Source organism: Oncorhynchus kisutch, linkage group LG10 (assembly GCF_002021735.2).
Source record: "Oncorhynchus kisutch isolate 150728-3 linkage group LG10, Okis_V2, whole genome shotgun sequence".
NCBI classification, from domain to species: Eukaryota; Metazoa; Chordata; class Actinopteri; order Salmoniformes; family Salmonidae; genus Oncorhynchus; species Oncorhynchus kisutch.
Window position 1 is genome coordinate 620,785 of NC_034183.2, and position 25,481 is coordinate 646,265.

The following is a 25,481-nucleotide window of genomic DNA, read 5'->3' on the forward strand; positions in this document are numbered from 1 at the left end:
CTGTAGTGTCCAATAGTGTTGGGTTGATGGGATAGTACACTGTGGTGTCCAGTAGTGTTGGGTTGATGGGATTGTACACTGTGGTGTCCAGTAGTGTTGGGTTGATGGGATTGTACACTGTGGTGTCCAGTAGTGTTGGGTTGATGGGATAGTACACTGTGGTGTTGGTTTGATGGGATAGTACACTGTGGTGTCCAGTAGTGTTGGGTTGATAGGATAGTACACTGTGGTGTCCAGTAGTATTGGGTTGATGGGATCGTACACTGTAGTGTCCAGTAGTGTTGGGTTGATGGGATAGTACACTGTCCAGTAGTATTGGGTTGATGGGATAGTACACTGTGGTGTCCAGTAGTGTTGGGTTGATGGGTTGCTTCTCCATTATTTCTTCTGTCTCTCAGGGAACAGCCATCTCCATTTCTCATTATGCAGAAAGAAAAACAGTAAGTCATTATACAGCTGGAGGAACAGTCAGTCATTATACAGCTGAGGAACAGTCATTATACAGCTGAGGAACAGTCAGTCATTATACAGCTGGAGGAACAGTCAGTCATTATACAGCTGAGGAACAGTCAGTAATTAAACAGCTATTGGAACAGTCAGTCATTATACAGCTGAGGAACAGTCAGTCATTATACAGCTGGAGGAACAGTCAGTCATTATACAGCTGGAGGAACAGTCAGTCATTATACAGCTGGAGGAACAGTCAGTCATTATACAGCTGAGGAACAGTCAGTCATTATACAGCTGGAGGAACAGTCAGTCATTATACAGCTGGAGGAACAGTCAGTCATTATACAGCTGAGGAACAGTCAGTCATTATACAGCTGAGGAACAGTCAGTCATTATACAGCTGAGGAACAGTCAGTCATTATACAGCTGGAGGAACAGTCAGTCATTATACAGCTGAGGAACAGTCAGTCATTATACAGCTGGAGGAACAGTCAGTCATTATACAGCTGGAGGAACAGTCAGTCATTATACAGCTGAGGAACAGTCAGTCATTATACAGCTGGAGGAACAGTCAGTCATTATACAGCTGGAGGAACAGTCAGTCATTATACAGCTGAGGAACAGTCAGTCATTATACAGCTGGAGGAACAGTCAGTCATTATACAGCTGAGGAACAGCCAGTCATTATACAGCTGGAGGAACAGTCATTATACAGCTGAGGAACAGTCAGTCATTATACAGCTGGAGGAACAGTCAGTCATTATACAGCTGAGGAACAGTCAGTCATTATACAGCTGGAGGAACAGTCAGTCATTATACAGCTGAGGAACAGTCAGTCATTATACAGCTGAGGAACAGTCAGTCATTATACAGCTGAGGGAACAGTCAGTCATTCTACAGCTGAGGAACAGTCAGTCATTATACAGCTGAGGAACAGTCAGTCATTATACAGCTGGAGGAACAGTCAGTCATTATACAGCTGGAGGAACAGTCAGTCATTATACAGCTGGAGGAACAGTCAGTCATTATACAGCTTGAGGAACAGTCAGTCATTATACAGCTGAGGGAACAGTCAGTCATTCTACAGCTGAGGAACAGTCAGTCATTATACAGCTGAGGAACAGTCAGTCATTATACAGCTGGAGGAACAGTCAGTCATTATACAGCTGGAGGAACAGTCAGTCATTATACAGCTGGAGGAACAGTCAGTCATTAAACAGCTGGAGGAACAGTCAGTCATTATACAGCTGGAGGAACAGTCAGTCATTATACAGCTGGAGGAACAGTCAGTCATTAAACAGCTGGAGGAACAGTCAGTCATTATACAGCTGGAGGAACAGTCAGTCATTAAACAGATGGAACATCAGACATCACATTCGAATCAGATCTAGCAGTGTATGACTGTCACTACCATACTACCATTACCATTACCATGGACATGTCTGGATGCAGTACTCACCTTTATACCCCAAGAAGAGGTGGTGTGTTTGGACTTGAGCTCCTCCACTGATTCATAGGTGTGGTTGTTAGCAGAAGGTCTGGCTGATCCTTCCAGTCCTACCTCTGGTATGTGTTCATAAGGTCTGGCTGAACCTTTCAGTCCTAACTCTGGTATGTGTTCATAAGGTCTGGCTGATCCTTTTAGTCCTAACTCTGGTGTGTGTTCATAAGGTCTGGCTGATCCTTTCAGTCCTAACTCTGGTGTGTGTTCATAAGGTCTGGCTGATCCTTTCAGTCCTAACTCTGGTATGTGTTCATAAGGTCTGGCTGATCCTTTCAGTCCCAACTCTGGTATGTGTTCGTAGGTGTCGTCCAGTAGGAGACGGAGGACCGGCTCACAAGGGACCTCAGCGTACAGACTGTTAGCTACCTCTTCCTCTTCCTGTGGTGATGATGTCATGGATGATGTCATGAACGATGTCATGGTTCCTTCCTGGTCCCTGGGTCTACCTGCCAGTTGATACACGAGGGCAGGTATGGGGCTGTTACATAGATGTTCCAGACTGTGGCTGATTATTGGAGGTCTCTTGGAGGTATCCTTGTGGTAGCTCTGATCCAGAAGGGAAGGTCCAGATGGGTAGCTCTGGTCCAGAAGGGAAGGTCCAGATGGGTAGCTCTGGTCCAGAAGGGAGGGGCTAGTGGTCCGTTTAGTGGGGTTGGGAGAGAGTCTTGGGGGAGTAAAAGAAGATGTGCTCAGCCTGTAGGAGTAATTGGCCCCCTCATCTGAGTCAGGATCCAGGTCCAGGAGAGGCAGAGACTTACTCTTGCAGTCCAGCAGGCTGAGTAGCTCTGAATAGACTGTGCCTGGGTCTGGTCCAGGGGCTGAGGCAGGGCCTGGGGCTCCAGGTTTACCACTGGGGATGCCCCCCCTCTGAGGAGGGGTTTGATGTTGGGCTACAGGACCCAGGCCTTCAGCCCTTCCTTCTGGAGCTCTTGGTAGACCCTCCAGGCTCCTGGGTTGGGGATTCATGGCCTTGTGCTTCTCCAGCTGGGCATACAACGCCCTTCTCTGAGCACTACCCTGTTGGTAATCCAGGGAACTGCTCTTCAAAGGACCGCCCCTTCTAGGCACAGGTGGTACTCTAGGTACAGTTGGCAGAGAGGGTTCTTCCTGGTTAGAGAGACATGAGGAAGTGATTTGGTTACCCTCTGATCAACTTTGAATCTTTTTTTGCAATCGCCAGCAAGTAATCAAAACAAATCATAGGCTTGAGTTTTACAAAGAGGCCCTTTGACTTGACATCTGTTAGTTGAATGTTCCACCAACCCCCCTATAAAGCTGTAGTGTTGTACGTTACAAGAAACCAAATGCAATAGGACTGTAGTTTATGTGTGAACATTTTGATGAGCAAACTCACAGTCCTATTGCAGCGGGTTGCCTTACAATCGTACGTCGAATAAACATATTATTTGTACACTAACCTCTGGTTTCCTGCTGCTTTTGGGAGGCAGTGTGGGAGGAGGAGGGTGCTCCTCGGTGTGGTCGCTAGGACTATCCCTGGTCCAGTCACCCTGCTGGTCACTCTGTGCGTCCCACAGGCTCCTCACAGCTCTCACACTGACCCCCGGCTTCTCTCTGAGGTTGACTTTGATGACGTCATAGACTTCTCCTCTGGAAGACTGAAATAGCACGACATCATCAGGTTTACTAACAGGTACAGTGCACACCACCATTATAACTGACCAGATGACCAGATGTATTTACTGATATACTGTATTCTGTGAACACTACCATTATAACTGACAAGAGGCCTACTTGAACCAGTTAGACACACACTATCTTACAAAATGCCTTCTTGAATACCTTCTTGAATTCAAATGATAACATAAAGATCGTGTAGCTTGGTCTCAGATCTGTGAAGTTGGCAAGACAGCACAAATAGACCAGGCTAGAGACAGTCTCTCCTCACCTCTAGACAGGAGCAGATCAGGTACTCTCTAAAGGGTTAAACAACTGGTCGGTGCCAGGCTAGAGACAAAATCTCTCCTCACCTCTAGACAGGAACAGGTCAGGTACTCTCTGAAGGGCTCTATGGGGCTGGTCTTGTAGTGTTCTATCAGTTCTCCCAGGGTCTCATGCTCCTCTGTGTCTCCAGACACTATGAACTGGCCTGACTTACTCTGGTTGATCACAAAGTGTCTGCATCGATCACGGCCTCTGGAAGACAATAATAACACTGGTAAGTCCGGGGTATGCTGTTGTGTTATACTGTGGTCCACTGTTATCTCCCTTGTTACCTCCGCTGTTATCTATGTTATCGCCATTGTTATCTCCACTGTTATCTGTGCTATCTCCACGGGTGTGCTATTTCCACAGTTATCTACAGTATGTTATCTCCTCTGTTATCTATGTTATCTGCACTGTTATACGTATTATCTCCACTGTTATCTCCACTATTATCTATGCTATCTCCACCGTTATCTCCGTTGTTATCTATGTTATCTCCACTGATACCTATGTTATCTCCAATGTTATCACCAATATTATCTATGCTATCTCCACTGTTATATCTCCTGTTATCTATGTTATCTCCACTGTTATCTATGTTATCTCCACTGGTATCTATGCTATCCCCACTGGTATATATGTTATCTCTACTGTTATATATGTTATCTCCACTGTTATCTATGGTATCTCCATGGTTATCTCCAATTTTATATATGTTATCTCCACTATTATCTACTGTATGTTATCTGCACTGTTATATGTATTATCTCCACTGTTATCTATGTCATCTCCACTGTTATCTCCGCTGTTAACTATGTTATCTCCGCTGTTATCTATGTTGTCTCCACTGTTATCTATTTTATCTCCACTCGTACCTCTGTTATCTCCACTGTTATTTCCATTGTTATTGCCACTGTTATTTATGTTATCTCCACTGGTATCTCCACTATTATCTATGTGATTTCCACTGTTATCTTAACTGTTTTTTAAAGAACAAATTCTTATTTATAATGACGGCCAAACCCTCCCTAACCCTGACGACGCTGAGCCAATTGTGTGCCGCCCTATGGGACTCCCGATCACGGCCGGTTGTGATACAGCCCGGTATCAAACCAGGGTCTGTAGTGACTAGCACTGAGGTGCAGTCCCTTAGACTGCTGTGCCACTCGGGAACCCTGTTATCTCCACTGTTATCTTCACTGTTATCTCTGTTATCTACGATAGAAGAACAACAACCAGAACGGACCTGTATGACAGGATGTATCCCATGGCTTTGTCACTTAGTCGGATCAGGAAACAGCCTAGTTCTTTGTCTCTCAGCATCTCTTCCGCATCTCTACAGAAGCATTAAAAAGTATTAAAAAGCAATATGAACCAATGCAAAAAATATCCCTCAACCCTCATAAAGGTATTATTGATATGTTATAAGGAGGTATTATTGATATGGGGGGTATTATTGATATGTTATAAGGAGGTATTATTGATATGTTATAAGGAGGTATTATTGATATGGGGGGTATTATTGATATGTTATAGGGGGGTATTATTGATATGTTATAGGGGGGTATTATTGATATGTTATAGGAGGGTATTATTGATATGGGAGGTGTTATTGATATGTTATAGGGGGGTATTATTGATATGTTATAGGGGGGTATTATTGATATGTTATAGGGGGGTATTATTGATATGGGAGGTGTTATTGATATGTTATAAGGAGGTATTATTGATATGGGAGGTGTTATTGATATGTTATAAGGAGGTATTATTGATATGTTATAAGGAGGTATTATTGATATGTTATAGGGGGGTATTATTGATTAGGGAGGTATTATTGATATGGGAGGTATTATTGATATGGGAGGTATTATTGATATGGGAGGTATTATTGATATGTTATAAGGAGGTATTATTGATATGTTATAAGGAGGTATTATTGATATGGGAGGTATTATTGATATGTTATAGGGGGGTATTATTGATTAGGGAGGTATTATTGATATGGGAGGTATTATTGATATGGGAGGTATTATTGATATGTTATAGGGGGGTATTATTGATATGGGGGGTATTATTGATATGTTATAGGGAGGTATTATTGATATGGGAGGTATTATTGATATGTTATAGGGAGGTATTATTATTATGGGAGGTATTATTGATATGTTATAGGGAGGTATTATTGATATGGGAGGTATTATTGATATGTTATAGGGAGGTATTATTGATACGGGAGGTATTATTGATATGTTATAGGGGGGTATTATTGATATGTTATAGGGAGGTATTATTGATATGTTATAGGGGGGTATTATTGATATGGGAGGTATTATTGATATGTTATAGGGAGGTATTATTCATATGGGAGGTATTATTGATATGGGAGGTATTATTGATATGTTATAGGGAGGTATTATTGATATGTTATAGGGAGGTATTATTGATATGGGAGGTATTATTGATATGTTATAGGGAGGTATTATTGATATGGGGGGTATTATTGATATGGGAGGTATTATTGATATGGGAGGTGTTGTTGATATGTAATAGGGAGGTATTATTGATATGTAATAGGGAGGTATTATTGATATGGGTGGTATTATTGATATGTTATAGGGGGGGTATTATTGATATGGGGGGTATTATTGATATGTTATAGGGAGGTGTTATTGATATGGGAGGTATTATTGATATGTTATAGGGGGGTATTATTGATATGTTATAGGGGGGTATTATTGATATGTTATAGGGGGGTATTATTGATATGGGAGGTATTATTGATATGTTATAGGGGGGTATTATTGATATGGGAGGTGTTATTGATATGTAATAGGGAGGTATTATTGATATGGGGGTATTATTGATATGTTATAAGGAGGTATTATTGATATGTTATAGGGGGGCATTATTGATATGGGAGGTATTATTGATATGTTATAGGGGGGTATTATTGATATGGGGGGTATTATTGATATGTTATAAGGAGGTATTATTGATATGTTATAGGGGGGTATTATTGATATGGGAGGTATTATTGATATGTTATGGGGAGGTATTATTGATATGGGAGGTATTATTGATATGTTATAGGGGGGTATTATTGATATGTTATAGGGAGGTATTATTGATATGGGAGGTATTATTGATATGGGAGGTATTATTGATATGTTATAGGGGGGTATTATTGATATGCTATAGGGGGGTGTTATTGATATGTTATAGGGGGGTATTATTGATATGGGAGATATTATTGATATGGGAGGTATTATTGATATGGGAGGTATTATTGATATGTAATAGGGAGGTATTATTGATATGTAATAGGGAGGTATTATTGATATGTAATAGGGAGGTATTATTGATATGTAATAGGGAGGTATTATTGATATGGGAGGTATTATTGATATGGGAGGTATTATTGATATGGGGGGTATTATTGATATGGGAGGTATTATTGATATGTAATAGGGAGGTGTTATTGATATGTAATAGGGAGGTATTATTGATATGTTATAGGGAGGTATTATTGATATGTTATAGGGAGGTATTATTGATATGGGAGGTATTATTGATATGTAATAGGGGGTATTATTGATATGGGGGGTATTATTGATATGTTATAGGGAGGTATTATTGATATGGGAGGTATTATTGATATAGGAGGTATTATTGATATGTAATAGGGAGGTATTATTGATATGGGAGGTATTATTGATATGTTATAGGGGGGTATTATTGATATGTTATAGGGAGGTATTATTGATATGGGAGGTATTATTGATATGGGAGGTGTTGTTGATATGTAATAGGGAGGTATTATTGATATGTAATAGGGAGGTATTATTGATATGGGGGGTATTATTGATATGTTATAGGGGGGGTATTATTGATATGGGGGGTATTATTGATATGTTATAGGGAGGTGTTATTGATATGGGAGGTATTATTGATATGTAATAGGGAGGTATTATTGATATGGGAGGTGTTATTGATATGTTATAGGGAGGTATTATTGATATGTAATAGGGAGGTATTATTGACATGGGAGGTGTTATTGATATGTTATAAGGAGGTATTATTGATATGTTATAAGGAGGTATTATTGATATGTTATAGGGGGGTATTATTGATATGTAATAGGGAGGTATTATTGATATGGGAGGTATTATTGATATGTTATAGGGGGGTATTATTGATATGTTATAAAGGGGGTATTATTGATATGGGAGGTATTATTGATATGTAATAGGGAGGTATTATTGATATGGGAGGTATTATTGATATGGGAGGTATTATTGATATGGGAGGTATTATTGATATGTAATAGGGAGGTATTATTGATATGTTATAGGGAGGTGTTATTGATATGTTATAGGGGGGTATTATTGATATGGGAGGTATTATTGATATGGGAGGTATTATTGATATGTTATAGGGAGATATTATTGATATGGGAGGTATTATTGATATGGGAGGTATTATTGATATGTAATAGGGAGGTATTATTGATATGGGAGGTATTATTGATATGGGAGGTATTATTGATATGGGAGGTATTATTGATATGGGAGGTATTATTGATATGGGAGGTATTATTGATATGGGAGGTATTATTGATATGTTATAAGGAGGTATTATTGATATGTTATAGGGAGGTATTATTGATATGTTATAGGGAGGTATTATTGATATGGGAGGTATTATTGATATGTAATAGGGAGGTATTATTGATATGGGAGGTATTATTGATATGGGAGGTATTATTGATATGTTATAGGGGGGTATTATTGATATGGGAGGTATTATTGATATGGGAGGTGTTATTGATATGTTATAGGGGGGTATTATTGATATGGGAGGTATTATTGATATGTTATAGGGAGGTATTATTGATATGGGAGGTATTATTGATATGTTATAGGGGGGTATTATTGATATGGAAGGTATTATTGATATGTTATAGGGAGGTTTATTGATATGGGAGGTATTATTGATATGTTATAGGGGGGTATTATTGATATGGGAGGTATTATTGATATGTTATAGGGAGGTATTATTGATATGGGAGGTATTATTGATATGTAATAGGGAGGTATTATTGATATGGGAGGTATTATTGATATGTTATAGGGAGGTATTATTGATATGGGAGGTATTATTGATATGGGAGGTATTATTGATATGGGAGATATTATTGATATGGGAGGTATTATTGATATGGGAGGTATTATTGATATGGGAGGTATAATTGATATGGGAGATATTATTGATATGGGAGGTATTATTGATATGGGAGGTATTATTGATATGTTATAGGGAGGTATTATTGATATGGGAGGTATTATTGATATGGGAGGTATTATTGATATGGGAGGTATTATTGATATGGGCAGGTATTATTGATATGGGAGGTATTATTGATATGTAATAGGGAGGTATTATTGATATGGGAGGTATTATTGATATGGGAGGTATTATTGATATGTTATAGGGAGGTATTATTGATATGTAATAGGGAGGTATTATTGATATGGAGGTATTATTGATATGTTATAGTGAGGTATTATTGATATGGGAGGTATTATTGATATGGGAGGTATTACTGATATGGGAGGTATTATTGATATGTTATAGGGAGGTATTATTGATATGGGAGGTATTATTGATATGGGAGGTATTATTGATATGTTATAGGGGGGTATTATTGATATGGGAGGTGTTATTGATATGTTATAGGGAGGTATTATTGATATGGGAGGTATTATTGATATGGGAGGTATTATTGATATGGGAGATATTATTGATATGGGAGGTATTATTGATATGGGAGGTATTATTGATATGGGAGGTATTATTGATATGGGAGATATTATTGATATGGGAGGTATTATTGATATGGGAGGTATTATTGATATGCTATAGGGAGGTGTTATTGATATGTTATAGGGGGGTATTATTGATATGTTATAGGGGGGTATTATTGATATGGGAGGTATTATTGATATGGGAGGTATTATTGATATGGGAGGTATTATTGATATGCTATAGGGAGGTGTTATTGATATGTTATAGGGGGGTATTATTGATATGGGAGGTATTATTGATATGTTATAGGGGGGTATTATTGATTAGGGAGGTATTATTGATATGGGAGGTATTATTGATATGTTATAGGGGGGTATTATTGATATGGGAGGTATTATTGATATGGGAGGTATTATTGATATGTTATAGGGAGGTATTATTGATATGTAATAGGGAGGTATTATTGATATGTAATAGGGAGGTATTATTGATATGTAATAGGGAGGTATTATTGATATGGGAGGTATTATTGATATGTTATAGGGAGGTGTTATTGATATGTTATAGGGGGGTATTATTGATATGGGAGGAATTATTATTGATATGGGAGGTATTATTGATATGTTATAGGGGGGTATTATTGATATGGGAGGTATTATTGATATGGGGGGTATTATTGATATGTTATAGGGAGGTATTATTGATATGGGAGGTATTATTGATATGGGGGGTATTATTGATATGGGAGGTATTATTGATATGTTATAGGGGGGTATTATTGATATGGGAGGTATTATTGATATGTAATAGGGAGGTATTATTGATATGGGAGGTATTATTGATATGGGAGGTATTATTGATATGTTATAGGGAGGTATTATTGATATGTTATAGGGGGGTATTATTGATATGTTATAGGGAGGTATTATTGATATGGGAGGTATTATTGATATGGGAGGTATTATTGATATGGGGGGGTATTATTGATATGGGAGGTATTATTGATATGTTATAGGGAGGTATTATTGATATGGGAGGTATTATTGATATGGGAGGTATTATTGATATGTTATAGGGAGGTATTATTGATATGGGAGGTATTATTGATATGGGGGGTATTATTGATATGTTATAGGGAGGTATTATTGATATGGGAGGTATTATTGATATGGGGGGTATTATTGATATGTTATAGGGAGGTATTATTGATATGGGAGGTATTATTGATATGGGGGGTATTATTGATATGTTATAGGGAGGTATTATTGATATGGGAGGTATTATTGATATGTTTTACGGAGGTATTATTGATATGTTATAGGGAGGTATTATTGATATGGGAGGTATTATTGATATGGGGGGTATTATTGATATGTTATAGGGGGGTATTATTGATATGGGAGGTATTATTGATATGTTTTACGGAGGTATTATTGATATGTTATAGGGAGGTATTATTGATATGGGAGGTATTATTGATATGTTATAGGGAGGCATTATTGATATGGGAGGTATTATTGATATGTTTTACGGAGGTATTATTGATATGTTATAAGGAGGTGTTATTGATATGGGAGGTATTATTGATATGTTATAGGGAGGTATTATTGATATGTTATAGGGGGGTATTATTGATATGGGAGGTATTATTGATATGGGAGGTATTATTGATATGTTATAGGGGGGTATTATTGATATGGGAGGTATTATTGATATGGGAGGTGTTATTGATATGTTATAGGGGGGTATTATTGATATGGGAGGTATTATTGATATGTTATAGGGAGGTATTATTGATATGGGAGGTATTATTGATATGTTATAGGGGGGTATTATTGATATGGAAGGTATATTGATATGTTATAGGGAGGTTTATTGATATGGGAGGTATTATTGATATGTTATAGAGGGGTATTATTGATATGGGAGGTATTATCGATATGTTATAGGGAGGTATTATTGATATGGGAGGTATTATTGATATGTAATAGGGAGGTATTATTGATATGGGAGGTATTATTGATATGTATAGGGAGGTATTATTGATATGGGAGGTATTATTGATATGGGAGGTATTATTGATATGGGGTATTATTGATATGGGAGGTATTATTGATATGGGAGATATTATTGATATGGGAGGTATTATTGATATGGGAGGTATTGATATGGGAGGTATAATTGATATGGGAGATATTATTGATATGGGAGGTATTATTGATATGGGAGGTATTATTGATATGTTATAGGGAGGTATTATTGATATGGGAGGTATTATTGATATGGGAGGTATTATTGATATGGGAGGTATTATTGATATGGGAGGTATTATTGATATGTAATAGGGAGGTATTATTGATATGGGAGGTATTATTGATATGGGAGGTATTATTGATATGTTATAGGGAGGTATTATTGATATGTAATAGGGAGGTATTATTGATATGGGAGGTATTATTGATATGTTATAGTGAGGTATTATTGATATGGGAGGTATTATTGATATGGGAGGTATTACTGATATGGGAGGTATTATTGATATGTTATAGGGAGGTATTATTGATATGGGAGGTATTATTGATATGGGAGGTATTATTGATATGTTATAGGGGGGTATTATTGATATGGGAGGTGTTATTGATATGTTATAGGGAGGTATTATTGATATGGGAGGTATTATTGATATGGGAGGTATTATTGATATGGGAGATATTATTGATATGGGAGGTATTATTGATATGGGAGGTATTATTGATATGGGAGGTATTATTGATATGGGAGATATTATTGATATGGGAGGTATTATTGATATGGGAGGTATTATTGATATGCTATAGGGAGGTGTTATTGATATGTTATAGGGGGGTATTATTGATATGTTATAGGGGGGTATTATTGATATGGGAGGTATTATTGATATGGGAGGTATTATTGATATGGGAGGTATTATTGATATGCTATAGGGAGGTGTTATTGATATGTTATAGGGGGGTATTATTGATATGGGAGGTATTATTGATATGTTATAGGGGGGTATTATTGATTAGGGAGGTATTATTGATATGGGAGGTATTATTGATATGTTATAGGGGGGTATTATTGATATGGGAGGTATTATTGATATGGGAGGTATTATTGATATGTTATAGGGAGGTATTATTGATATGTAATAGGGAGGTATTACTGATATGTAATAGGGAGGTATTATTGATATGTAATAGGGAGGTATTATTGATATGGGAGGTATTATTGATATGTTATAGGGAGGTGTTATTGATATGTTATAGGGGGGTATTATTGATATGGGAGGAATTATTATTGATATGGGAGGTATTATTGATATGTTATAGGGGGGTATTATTGATATGGGAGGTATTATTGATATGGGGGGTATTATTGATATGTTATAGGGAGGTATTATTGATATGGGAGGTATTATTGATATGGGGGGTATTATTGATATGGGAGGTATTATTGATATGTTATAGGGGGGTATTATTGATATGGGAGGTATTATTGATATGTAATAGGGAGGTATTATTGATATGGGAGGTATTATTGATATGGGAGGTATTATTGATATGTTATAGGGAGGTATTATTGATATGTTATAGGGGGGTATTATTGATATGTTATAGGGAGGTATTATTGATATGGGAGGTATTATTGATATGGGAGGTATTATTGATATGGGGGGTATTATTGATATGGGAGGTATTATTGATATGTTATAGGGAGGTATTATTGATATGGGAGGTATTATTGATATGGGAGGTATTATTGATATGTTATAGGGAGGTATTATTGATATGGGAGGTATTATTGATATGGGGGGTATTATTGATATGTTATAGGGAGGTATTATTGATATGGGAGGTATTATTGATATGGGGGGTATTATTGATATGTTATAGGGAGGTATTATTGATATGGGAGGTATTATTGATATGGGGGGTATTATTGATATGTTATAGGGAGGTATTATTGATATGGGAGGTATTATTGATATGTTTTACGGAGGTATTATTGATATGTTATAGGGAGGTATTATTGATATGGGAGGTATTATTGATATGGGGGTATTATTGATATGTTATAGGGAGGTATTATTGATATGGGAGGTATTATTGATATGTTTTACGGAGGTATTATTGATATGTTATAGGGAGGTATTATTGATATGGGAGGTATTATTGATATGTTATAGGGAGGCATTATTGATATGGGAGGTATTATTGATATGTTTTACGGAGGTATTATTGATATGTTATAAGGAGGCGTTATTGATATGGGAGGTATTATTGATATGTTATAGGGAGGTATTATTGATATGTTATAGGGGGGTATTATTGATATGTTATAGGGAGGTATTATTGATATGGGAGGTATTATTGATATGTTATAGGGGGGGTATTATTGATATGGGGGGTATTATTGATATGTTATAGGGAGGTATTATTGATATGGGAGGTATTATTGATATGGGAGGTGTTATTTATATGTTATAGGGGGGTATTATTGATATGGGAGGTATTATTGATATGGGAGGTATTATTGATATGGGGGGTATTATTGATATGTAATAGGGAGGTATTATTGATATGGAGGTATTATTGATATGTTATAGGGAGGTATTATTGATATGGGAGGTATTATTGATATGGGAGGTATTATTGATATGGGAGGTATTATTGATATGGGAGGTATTATTGATATGGGAGGTATTATTGATATGGGAGGTATTATTGATATGGGAGGTATTATTGATATGGGAGGTATTATTGATATGTTATAGGGGGGTATTATTGATATGTTATAGGGGGTATTATTGATATGTTATAGGGAGGTATTATTGATATGGGAGGTATTATTGATATGTTATAGGGGGGTATTATTGATATGGGAGGTATTATTTATATGTTATAGGGAGGTATTATTGATATGGGAGGTATTATTGATATGTTATAGGGAGGTATTATTGATATGTTATAGGGGGGTATTATTGATATGTTATAGGGGGGTATTATTGATATGTTATAGGGAGGTATTATTGATATGGGAGGTATTATTGATATGTTATAGGGGGGTATTATTGATATGGGAGGTATTATTTATATGTTATAGGGAGGTATTATTGATATGGGAGGTATTATTGATATGTTATAGGGAGGGTATTATTGATATGGGAGGTATTATTGATATGGGGGGGTTATTATTGATATGGGAGGTATTATTGATATGTTATAGGGAGGTATTATTGATATGGGAGGTATTATTGATATGTTATAGGGGGGTATTATTGATATGGGAGGTATTATTGATATGGGGGGTATTATTGATATGTTATAGGGAGGTATTATTGATATGGGAGGTATTATTGATATGGGGGTATTATTGATATGGGAGGTATTATTGATATGTTATAGGGGGTATTATTGATATGGGGAGGTATTAATGATATGTAATAGGGAGGTATTATTGATATGGGAGGTATTATTGATATGGGAGGTATTATTGATATGTTATAGGGAGGTATTATTGATATGTTATAGGGGGGTATTATTGATATGTTATAGGGAGGTATTATTGATATGGGAGGTATTATTGATATGGGAGGTATTATTGATATGGGGGGTATTATTGATATGGGAGGTATTATTGATATGTTATAGGGAGGTATTATTGATATGGGAGGTATTATTGATATGGGAGGTATTATTGATATGTTATAGGGAGGTATTATTGATATGGGAGGTATTATTGATATGGGGGGTATTATTGATATGTTATAGGGAGGTATTATTGATATGGGAGGTATTATTGATATGGGGGGTATTATTGATATGTTATAGGGAGGTATTATTGATATGGGAGGTATTATTGATATGTTTTACGGAGGTATTATTGATATGTTATAGGGAGGTATTATTGATATGGGAGGTATTATTGATATGGGGGGGTATTATTGATATGTTATAGGGAGGTATTATTGATATGGGAGGTATTATTGATATGTTTTACGGGAGGTATTATTGATATGTTATAGGGAGGTATTATTGATATGGGAGGTATTATTGATATGGGGGGTATTATTGATATGTTATAGGGAGGTATTATTGATATGGGAGGTATTATTGATATGTTTTACGGAGGTATTATTGATATGTTATAGGGAGGTATTATTGATATGGGAGGTATTATTGATATGTTATAGGGAGGCATTATTGATATGGGAGGTATTATTGATATGTTTTACGGAGGTATTATTGATATGTTATAAGGAGGTGTTATTGATATGGGAGGTATTATTGATATGTTATAGGGAGGTATTATTGATATGTTATAGGGGGGTATTATTGATATGTTATAGGGAGGTATTATTGATATGGGAGGTATTATTGATATGTTATAGGGGGGGTATTATTGATATGGGGGGTATTATTGATATGTTATAGGGAGGTATTATTGATATGGGAGGTATTATTGATATGGGAGGTGTTATTTATATGTTATAGGGGGGTATTATTGATATGGGAGGTATTATTGATATGGGAGGTATTATTGATATGGGGGGTATTATTGATATGTAATAGGGAGGTATTATTGATATGGGAGGTATTATTGATATGGGAGGTATTATTGATATGTTATAGGGAGGTATTATTGATATGGGAGGTATTATTGATATGGGAGGTATTATTGATATGGGAGGTATTATTGATATGTTATAGGGAGGTATTATTGATATGGGAGGTATTATTGATATGGGAGGTATTATTGATATGTTATAGGGGGGTATTATTGATATGTTATAGGGGGGTATTATTGATATGTTATAGGGAGGTATTATTGATATGGGAGGTATTATTGATATGTTATAGGGGGGTATTATTGATATGGGAGGTATTATTTATATGTTATAGGGAGGTATTATTGATATGGGAGGTATTATTGATATGTTATAGGGAGGTATTATTGATATGGGAGGTATTATTGATATGGGGGGTATTATTGATATGGGAGGTATTATTGATATGTTATAGGGAGGTATTATTGATATGTTATAGGGGGGTATTATTGATATGGGGGTATTATTGATATGTTATAAGGAGGTATTATTGATATGTTATAGGGAGGTATTATTGATATGGGAGGTATTATTGATATGTTATAGGGGGGTATTATTGATATGGGGGGTATTATTGATATGTAATAGGGAGGTATTATTGATATGGGGGTATTATTGATATGTAATAGGGAGGTATTATTATTATGGGGGTATTATTGATATGGGGGGTATTATTGATATGGGGGGTATTATTGATATGTAATAGGGAGGTATTATTGATATGGGGGTATTATTGATATGTAATAGGGAGGTATTATTGATATGTTATAGGGGGGTATTATTGATATGTAATAGGGAGGTATTATTGATATGTTATAGGGGGGTGTTATTGATATGTTATAAGGAGGTATTATTGATATGTAATAGGGAGGTATTATTGATATGTAATAGGGAGGTATTATTGATATGGGAGGTATTATTGATATGTTATAGGGGGGTATTATTGATATGGGAGGTATTATTGATATGGGAGGTATTATTGATATGGGACGTATTATTGATATGGGAGGTATTATTGATATGGGAGGTATTATTGATATGGGAGGTATTATTGATATGTTTTACGGAGGTATTATTGATATGGGAGGTGTTATTGATATGGGAGGTATTATTGATATGGGAGGTATTATTGATATGTTATAGGGAGGTATTATTGATATGTTATAAGGAGGTATTATTGATATGGGAGGTATTATTGATATGGGAGGTATTATTGATATGGGAGGCATTATTGATATGGGAGGTATTATTGATATGTTATAGGGAGGTATTATTGATATGTTTTACGGAGGTATTATTGATTTGGGAGGTGTTATTGATATGGGAGGTATTATTGATATGGGAGGTATTATTGATATGTTATAGGGAGGTATTATTGATATGTAATAGGGAGGTATTATTGATATGGGAGGTATTATTGATATGTTATAGGGAGGTATTATTGATATGGGAGGTATTATTGATATGTTATAAGGAGGTATTATTGATATGGGAGGTATTATTGATATGTTTTACGGAGGTATTATTGATATGGGAGGTATTATTGATATGGGAGGTATTATTGATATGGGAGGTATTATTGATATGGGAGGTATTATTGATATGTTATAAGGAGGTATTATTGATATGTTATAAGGAGATATTATTGATATGGGAGGTATTATTGATATGTTATAAGGAGGTATTATTGATATGGGAGGTATTATTGATATGTTTTACGGAGGTATTATTGATATGGGAGGTATTATTGATATGGGAGGTATTATTGATATGTAATAGGGAGGTATTATTGATATGTTATAAGGAGGTATTATTGATATGTTATAGGGAGGTATTATTGATATGGGAGGTATTATTGATATGGGAGGTATTATTGATATGGGAGGTATTATTGATATGGGAGGTATTATTGATATGGGAGGTATTATTGATATGGGAGGTATTATTGATATGGGAGGTATTATTGATATGTTATAAGGAGGTATTATTGATATGTAATAGGGAGGTATTATTGATATGTTATAGGGAGTTATTATTGATATGGGAGGTATTATTGATATGGGAGGTATTATTGATATGGGAGGTATTATTGATATGGGAGGTATTATTGATATGTTATAGGGAGGCATTATTGATATGGGAGGTATTATTGATATGTTATAAGGAGGTATTATTGATATGTAATAGGGAGGTGTTATTGATATGTTATAGGGAGGTATTATTGATATGGGAGGTATTATTGATATGTTATAAGGAGGTATTATTGATATGTAATAGGGAGGTATTATTGATATGGGAGGTATTATTGATATGGGAGGTATTATTGATATGTAATAGGGAGGTATTATTGATATGTTATAGGGAGGTATTATTGATATGTTATAGGGAGGTATTATTGATATGTTATAGGGAGGTATTATTGATATGGGAGGTATTATTGATATGTTATAAGGAGGTATTATTGATATGTAATAGGGAGGTGTTATTGATATGTTTTACGGAGGTATTATTGATATGTTATAGGAAGGTATTATCAATATCTACATCTCACAAACACAATGACTAAATAAAATCACAATCAGAAGGTAGCAATAATTCAAGTTAACACTGGAAAGGAAATGAACGCACCTTGGCTCATTTAATCAAATCATATCAAATGTATTTATATAGCCCTTCGTACATCAGCTGATATCTCAAAGTGCTGTACAGAAACCCAGCCTAAAACCCCAAACAGCAAGCAATGCAGGTGTAGAAGCACGGTGGCTAGGAAAAACTCCCTAGAAAGGCCAAGACCTAGGAAGAAACCTAGAGAGGAACCAGGCTATGTGGGGTGGCCAGTCCTCTTCTGGCTGTGCCGGGTGGAGATTATAACAGAACATGGCCAAGATGTTCAAATGTTCATAAATGACCAGCATGGTCGTATAATAATAAGGCAGAACAGTTGAAACTGGAGCAGCAGCACGGTCAGGTGGACTGGGGAGAGCAAGGAGGATTTAATAGTTCAAAGTTCGTTATTCCAAATTAAAATATAAATCATAAATCCTTCCAGTTGCTGGAAAAGGAATCATACTGTGAGTCACCACCCTAAAAACAGCATCGTGCTGGCATGCACTCCACTACACTCCACTGCACTGCATAAAACAGCCATGATTTGCCAATCAATCTCCAATCCTATCAATCTCTCAATAGACCTGTATGTAGAAGTACGTACCTTCTGGTGATGAATCCTTCGAACCAGGAGGGGAAATTTCCCTCATGGAGGATGAGAGGATCTTGAGTCTCCATGAACCACTTCAGGGCCATCTCTCTGTGCCTGCACCCTGTCCCCAGATTCCCCTCTGTCCCCTGGTCCTGCTGGGACTCCACTGCCGGCTCCATCCTGACCCGGTCCTACCCACACCCCACCAAGCAGGACAGCAGTCAGCACAGATGAGAACAATGAGCAGAGATAACCTAATCCTAACCCAATCATAGACCTAATGTTAACCTAATCCTAACCAAAGCATAAACATAATGTTAACCTAATCCTAACCCAATCGTAGACCTAATGTTAACCTAATCCTAACGAAAGCATAGACCTAATGTTAACCTAATCCTAACCCAATCGTAGACCTAATGTTAAGATAGTCCTAACCCAATCATAGACCTAATGTTAAGATAGTCCTAACCCAATCATAGACCTAATGTTAAGATCGTCCTGAACAGTGGAACACTGTGCAGTGAGGCAGCAGGTTGAAGGGCAGCAGACTGATTTGCCTATTTTCCGTTAGCGGTCAACCTGAGAGCGAGGCCAGCTGAAAGTATCCATTGTTCCAGTTTATCTTCCCTGGTTACTGTACTACTCTCACTGCCTGTTAATACTGGTCAGGATCAGGACATTAAGAGAACCCACTGCCTGTTAATACTGGTCAGGATCAGGACATTAAGAGAACCCACTGCCTGTTAATACTGGTCAGGATCAGGACATTAAGAGAACCCACTGCCTGTTAATACTGGTCAGGATCAGAACATTAAGAGAACCCACTGCCTGTTAATACTGGTCAGGATCAGGACATTAAGAGAACCCACTGCCTGTTAATACTGGTCAGGATCTGGAAATGACATAGATACATTACATAGATACAGACACATTACATAGATACATTACATAGATACAGACACATTACATAGATACATTACATAGATACAGATACATTACATAGATAGATACATTACATAGAAACAGATACATTACATAGATACAGATACATTACATAGATACAGACACATTACATAGATACAGACACATTACATAGATACAGACACATTACATAGATACATTACATAGATACAGACACATTACATAGACACATTACATAGATACAGATACATTACATAGATACATTACATAGATACAGATACATTACATAGATACAGATACATTACATAGATACAGACACATTACATAGATACAGATACATTACATAGATACAGATACATTACATAGATACATTACATAGATACAGATACAGATACATTACATAGATACAGACACATTACATAGATACAGACACATTACATAGATACAGACACATTACATAGATACAGACACATTACATAGATACAGACACATTACATAGATACAGATACATTACATAGATACAGATACATTACATAGATACAGACACATTACATAGATACAGATACATTACATAGATACAGACACATTACATAGATACAGATACATTACATAGATACAGATACATTACATAGATACAGACACATTACATGGATACAGATACATTACATAGATACAGACACATTACATAGATACAGATACATTACATAGATACAGACACATTACATAGATACAGATACATTACATAGATACAGATACATTACATAGATACAGACACATTACATAAGATACATTACATAGATACAGATACATTACATAGATACAGACACATTACATAGATACAGATACATTACATAGATACAGACACATTACATAGATACAGATACATTACATAGATACATTACATAGATACAGATACATTACATAGATACAGACACATTACATAGATACAGATACATTACATAGATACAGATACATTACATAGATACAGACACATTACATAGATACATACACATTACATAGATACAGATACATTACATAGATACAGATACATTACATAGATACAGATACATTACATAGATACAGATACATTACATAGATACAGACACATTACATAGATACAGACACATTACATAGATACAGATACATTACATAGATACAGATACATTACATAGATACAGATACATTACATAGATACAGATACATTACATAGATACAGATACATTACATAGATACAGACACATTACATAGATACAGATACATTACATAGATACAGATACATTACATAGATACAGACACATTACATAGATACAGATACATTACATAGATACAGACACATTACATAGATACAGATACATTACATAGATACAGGTACATTACATAGATAGATACATTACATAGATACAGACACATTACATAGATACAGATACATTACATAGATACAGATACATTACATAGATACAGACACATTACATAGATACAGACACGTTACATAGATACAGACACATTACATAGATACAGATACATTACATAGATACAGATACATTACATAGATATAGATACATTACATAGATACATTACATAGATACAGATACATTACATAGATACAGACACATTACATAGATACAGACACATTACATAGATACATTACATAGATACAGATACATTACATAGATACAGACACATTACATAGATACAGATACATTACATAGATACAGACACATTACATAGATACAGATACATTACATAGATACAGATACATTACATAGATACAGACACATTACATAAGATACATTACATAGATACAGATACATTACATAGATACAGACACATTACATAGATACAGATACATTACATAGATACAGACACATTACATAGATACAGATACATTACATAGATACAGATACATTACATAGATACAGATACATTACATAGATATAGATACATTACATAGATACATTACATAGATATAGATACATTACATAGATACATTACATAGATACAGATACATTACATAGATACAGACACATTACATAAGATACATTACATAGATACAGACACATTACATAGATACAGATACATTCCATAGATACAGACACATTACATAGATACATTACATAGATACAGACACATTACATAGATACAGATACATTACATAGATACAGACACATTACATAGATACAGATACATTACATAGATACAGACACATTACATAGATACAGATACATTACATAGATACAGACACATTACATAGATACAGATACATTACATAGATACAGATACATTACATAGATACAGATACATTACATAGATACAGATACATTACATAGATACATTACATAGATACAGATACATTACATAGATACATTACATAGATACAGATACATTACATAGAAACAGATACATTACATAGATACAGATACATTACATAGATACAGACACATTACATAGATACATTACATAGATACAGATACATTACATAGAAACAGATACATTACATAGATACAGATACATTACATAGATACAGACACATTACATAAGATACATTACATAGATACAGACACATTACATAGATACAGATACATTACATAGATACAGATACATTACATAGATACAGATACATGGATACAGACAAAAAAGTAATACTGTTCAGTCATTAGCCAGCTGTTGACATTCTTTTAAAAAGTGGTTGTGGTTAGTTTACACTGTAAATCTGCAGCTACGTAACTAAATCAAATCAAATCAAATGTTATTGGTCACATACACATGGTTAGCAGATGTTAATGTGAGTGTAGCGAAATGCTAACAAACTAACAAACTAACCAACTAACTAACTAACTAACCAACCAACCCTAATATCTGAGCACTCACAAGCCGAAAGCCTTAAATTGACCATTAACCTATTACTATTTAACATCTCTGTATTACTATTTAACATCTCTGTATTACTATTTAACATCTCTGTATTACTATTTAACATCTCTGTATTACTATTTAACATCTCTGTATTACTATTTAACATCTCTGTATTACTGTTAACATCTGTGTATTGACTGAAAAAAAGTGCATTCAAGTTATCAAAGTTATGTGACTCAGAGATGAAAGACTGTTCAAGAGTTTTATCATCAGATCTTGACTATACTGTATGTTATGTACCTTGAGGCAGGTCCTGAAGCGGTCTGCTATAGGCTCTAGTCCAGCTGTTTCTTTGTCAGGTACCAAGGAGGGTAGCAGGGCTGAGACAGGGTCTGGTCCAGCTGTTTCTCTGTCAGGTACCAAGGAGGGTAGCAGGGCTGAGACAGGGTCTGGTCCAGCTGTTTCTCTGTCAGGTACCAAGGAGGGTAGCAGGTCTGAGACAGGGTCTGGTCCAGCTGTTTCTCTGTCAGGTACCAAGGAGGGTAGCAGGGCTGAGACAGGGTCAGGTCCAGCTGTTTCTCTGTCAGGTACCAAGGAGGGTAGCAGGGCTGAGACAGGGTCTGGTTCAGCTGTTTCTCTGTCAGGTACCAAGGAGGGTAGCAGGTCTGAGACAGGGTCTGGTCCAGCTGTTTCTCTGTCAGGTACCAAGGAGGGTAGCAGGGCTGAGACAGGGTCTGGTTCAGCTGTCAACTGTAAGAAAAGTTTAATGATTGACAGGTTGTTATAACATACGGTGTAATAACATCCAATAAGATAACAAACACACATTCAAAAGGCAGAAAGAGGCTTGAGTTCAGAAAGCTAGAGAAACTGTAACCGTACCTGTATCTGATCTCTACAGTGTGTGGTGGTGTGATCCTAAAGTCCTCTCAGTTAAAGTTAATCATCGTCTATCTATTTAGGGTCTCTGAGGAAGGGAACACTGAAAGAGTACACCTCTGAACACGTCTGATATACATACCACATCTACTCTACCCTTCCATGGGTTAGGAAAGTGTAGGCGTCATTGTGTAATGGTAGAATCTACTGTACTGTTGAAATTTGCATCAGATAGAGAAGGGCCTGCACCAACCAACAGTTTCCTGAAGATGAGTAGAAAGTCAACCTGTGGTTTCCGAGCTGCTGTATTTCAGAATCCCTAGGCAACAGGAGATGGTTTTACCCACAGAACTAGAATTGGATTCTATATCTACTCACGGAGAAAGTCTGTTTGGTGTAACTGTGGGAGCCTGACTTCCAAAACACGGTAGATTTTGTTAGTACATTTTCTGTAAACTGTCTGACTTGGAATTTTCAGAGCTTGTGAATCATGGAACAGATTAGCATTGGCACAGTAGGCCCATTTATCATGACCAAAACCAGCCAGCCTGGGTCAAATGGGCCTTAATATGGGGCTTGAAGAGTGTATGAACAATCAAAATGAGAATATGGTTAACAGCCTGTTCCCCTGCCTATGAAGGGCTGATCTAATCTGATCTGTGGTCAGTAGTAGTGTGAGCAGCCTGTTCCCCTGCCTATGAAGGGCTGATCAATCTGATCTGTGGTCAGTAGTAGTGTGAGCAGCCTGTTCCCCTGCCTATGAAGGGCTGATCTAATCTGATCGGTGGTCAGTAGTAGTGTGAGCAGCCTGTTCCCCTGCTGATCTGATCTGTGGTCAGTAATAGTGTGAACAGCCTGTTCCCCTGCTGATCTGATCTGTGGTCAGTAGTAGTGTGAACAGCCTGTTCCCCTGCCTATGAAGGGCTGATCTAATCTGATCTGTGGTCAGTAGTAGTGTGAGCAGCCTGTTCCCCTGCTGATCTGATCTGTGGTCAGTAGTAGTGTGAACAGCCTGTTCCCCTGCTGATCTGATCTGTGGTCAGTAGTAGTGTGAACAGCCTGTTCCCCTGCTGATCTGATCTGTGGTCAGTAGTAGTGTGAGCAGCCTGTTCCCCTGCCTATGAAGGGCTGATCTAATCTGATCGGTGGTCAGTAGTAGTGTGAGCAGCCTGTTCCCCTGCTGATCTGATCTGTGGTCAGTAGTAGTGTGAGCAGCCTGTTCCCCTGCTGATCTGATCTGTGGTCAGTAGTAGTGTGAGCAGCCTGTTCCCCTGCTGATCTGATCTGTGGTCAGTAGT

The 25,481-nt window shown here is 36.3% G+C and overlaps 1 protein-coding gene across 1 annotated transcript; it reads right to left on the bottom strand.

Annotated features, from left to right (window-relative positions):
- Nucleotides 1–254: 254 nt before the first annotated feature.
- LOC109897429 (uncharacterized) lies at nucleotides 255–24,307 on the bottom strand. The gene is made up of 8 exons (XM_020491922.2): nucleotides 24,187–24,307; nucleotides 23,605–24,054; nucleotides 19,543–19,721; nucleotides 5,145–5,234; nucleotides 3,943–4,108; nucleotides 3,373–3,570; nucleotides 1,910–3,061; nucleotides 255–417 (listed from the first exon to the last, which is right to left on the bottom strand). Exons 3-8 carry the CDS (start codon nucleotides 19,707–19,709, stop codon nucleotides 379–381), a joined length of 1,812 nt encoding a protein of 603 aa, XP_020347511.1. The 5' UTR covers nucleotides 19,710–19,721; nucleotides 23,605–24,054; nucleotides 24,187–24,307; the 3' UTR covers nucleotides 255–378.
- Between the last annotated feature and the right edge of the window lie 1,174 nt (nucleotides 24,308–25,481).

What these genes read in the sequence shown, in the direction of transcription:
- LOC109897429 (XM_020491922.2), bottom strand. Translation starts at nt 19,709, where the DNA reads ATGGAGCCGGCAGTGGAGTCCCAGCAGGACCAGGGGACAGAGGGGAAT. An exon ending in GAAGGATTCATCACCAGAAG is followed by an intron (nt 5,235 to 19,542) that starts GTACGTACTTCT and finishes ATGCTTCTGTAG; the next exon opens with AGATGCGGAAGAGATGCTGA. An exon ending in AAAGCAGCAGGAAACCAGAG is followed by an intron (nt 3,062 to 3,372) that starts GTTAGTGTACAA and finishes CTCTCTAACCAG; the next exon opens with GAAGAACCCTCTCTGCCAAC.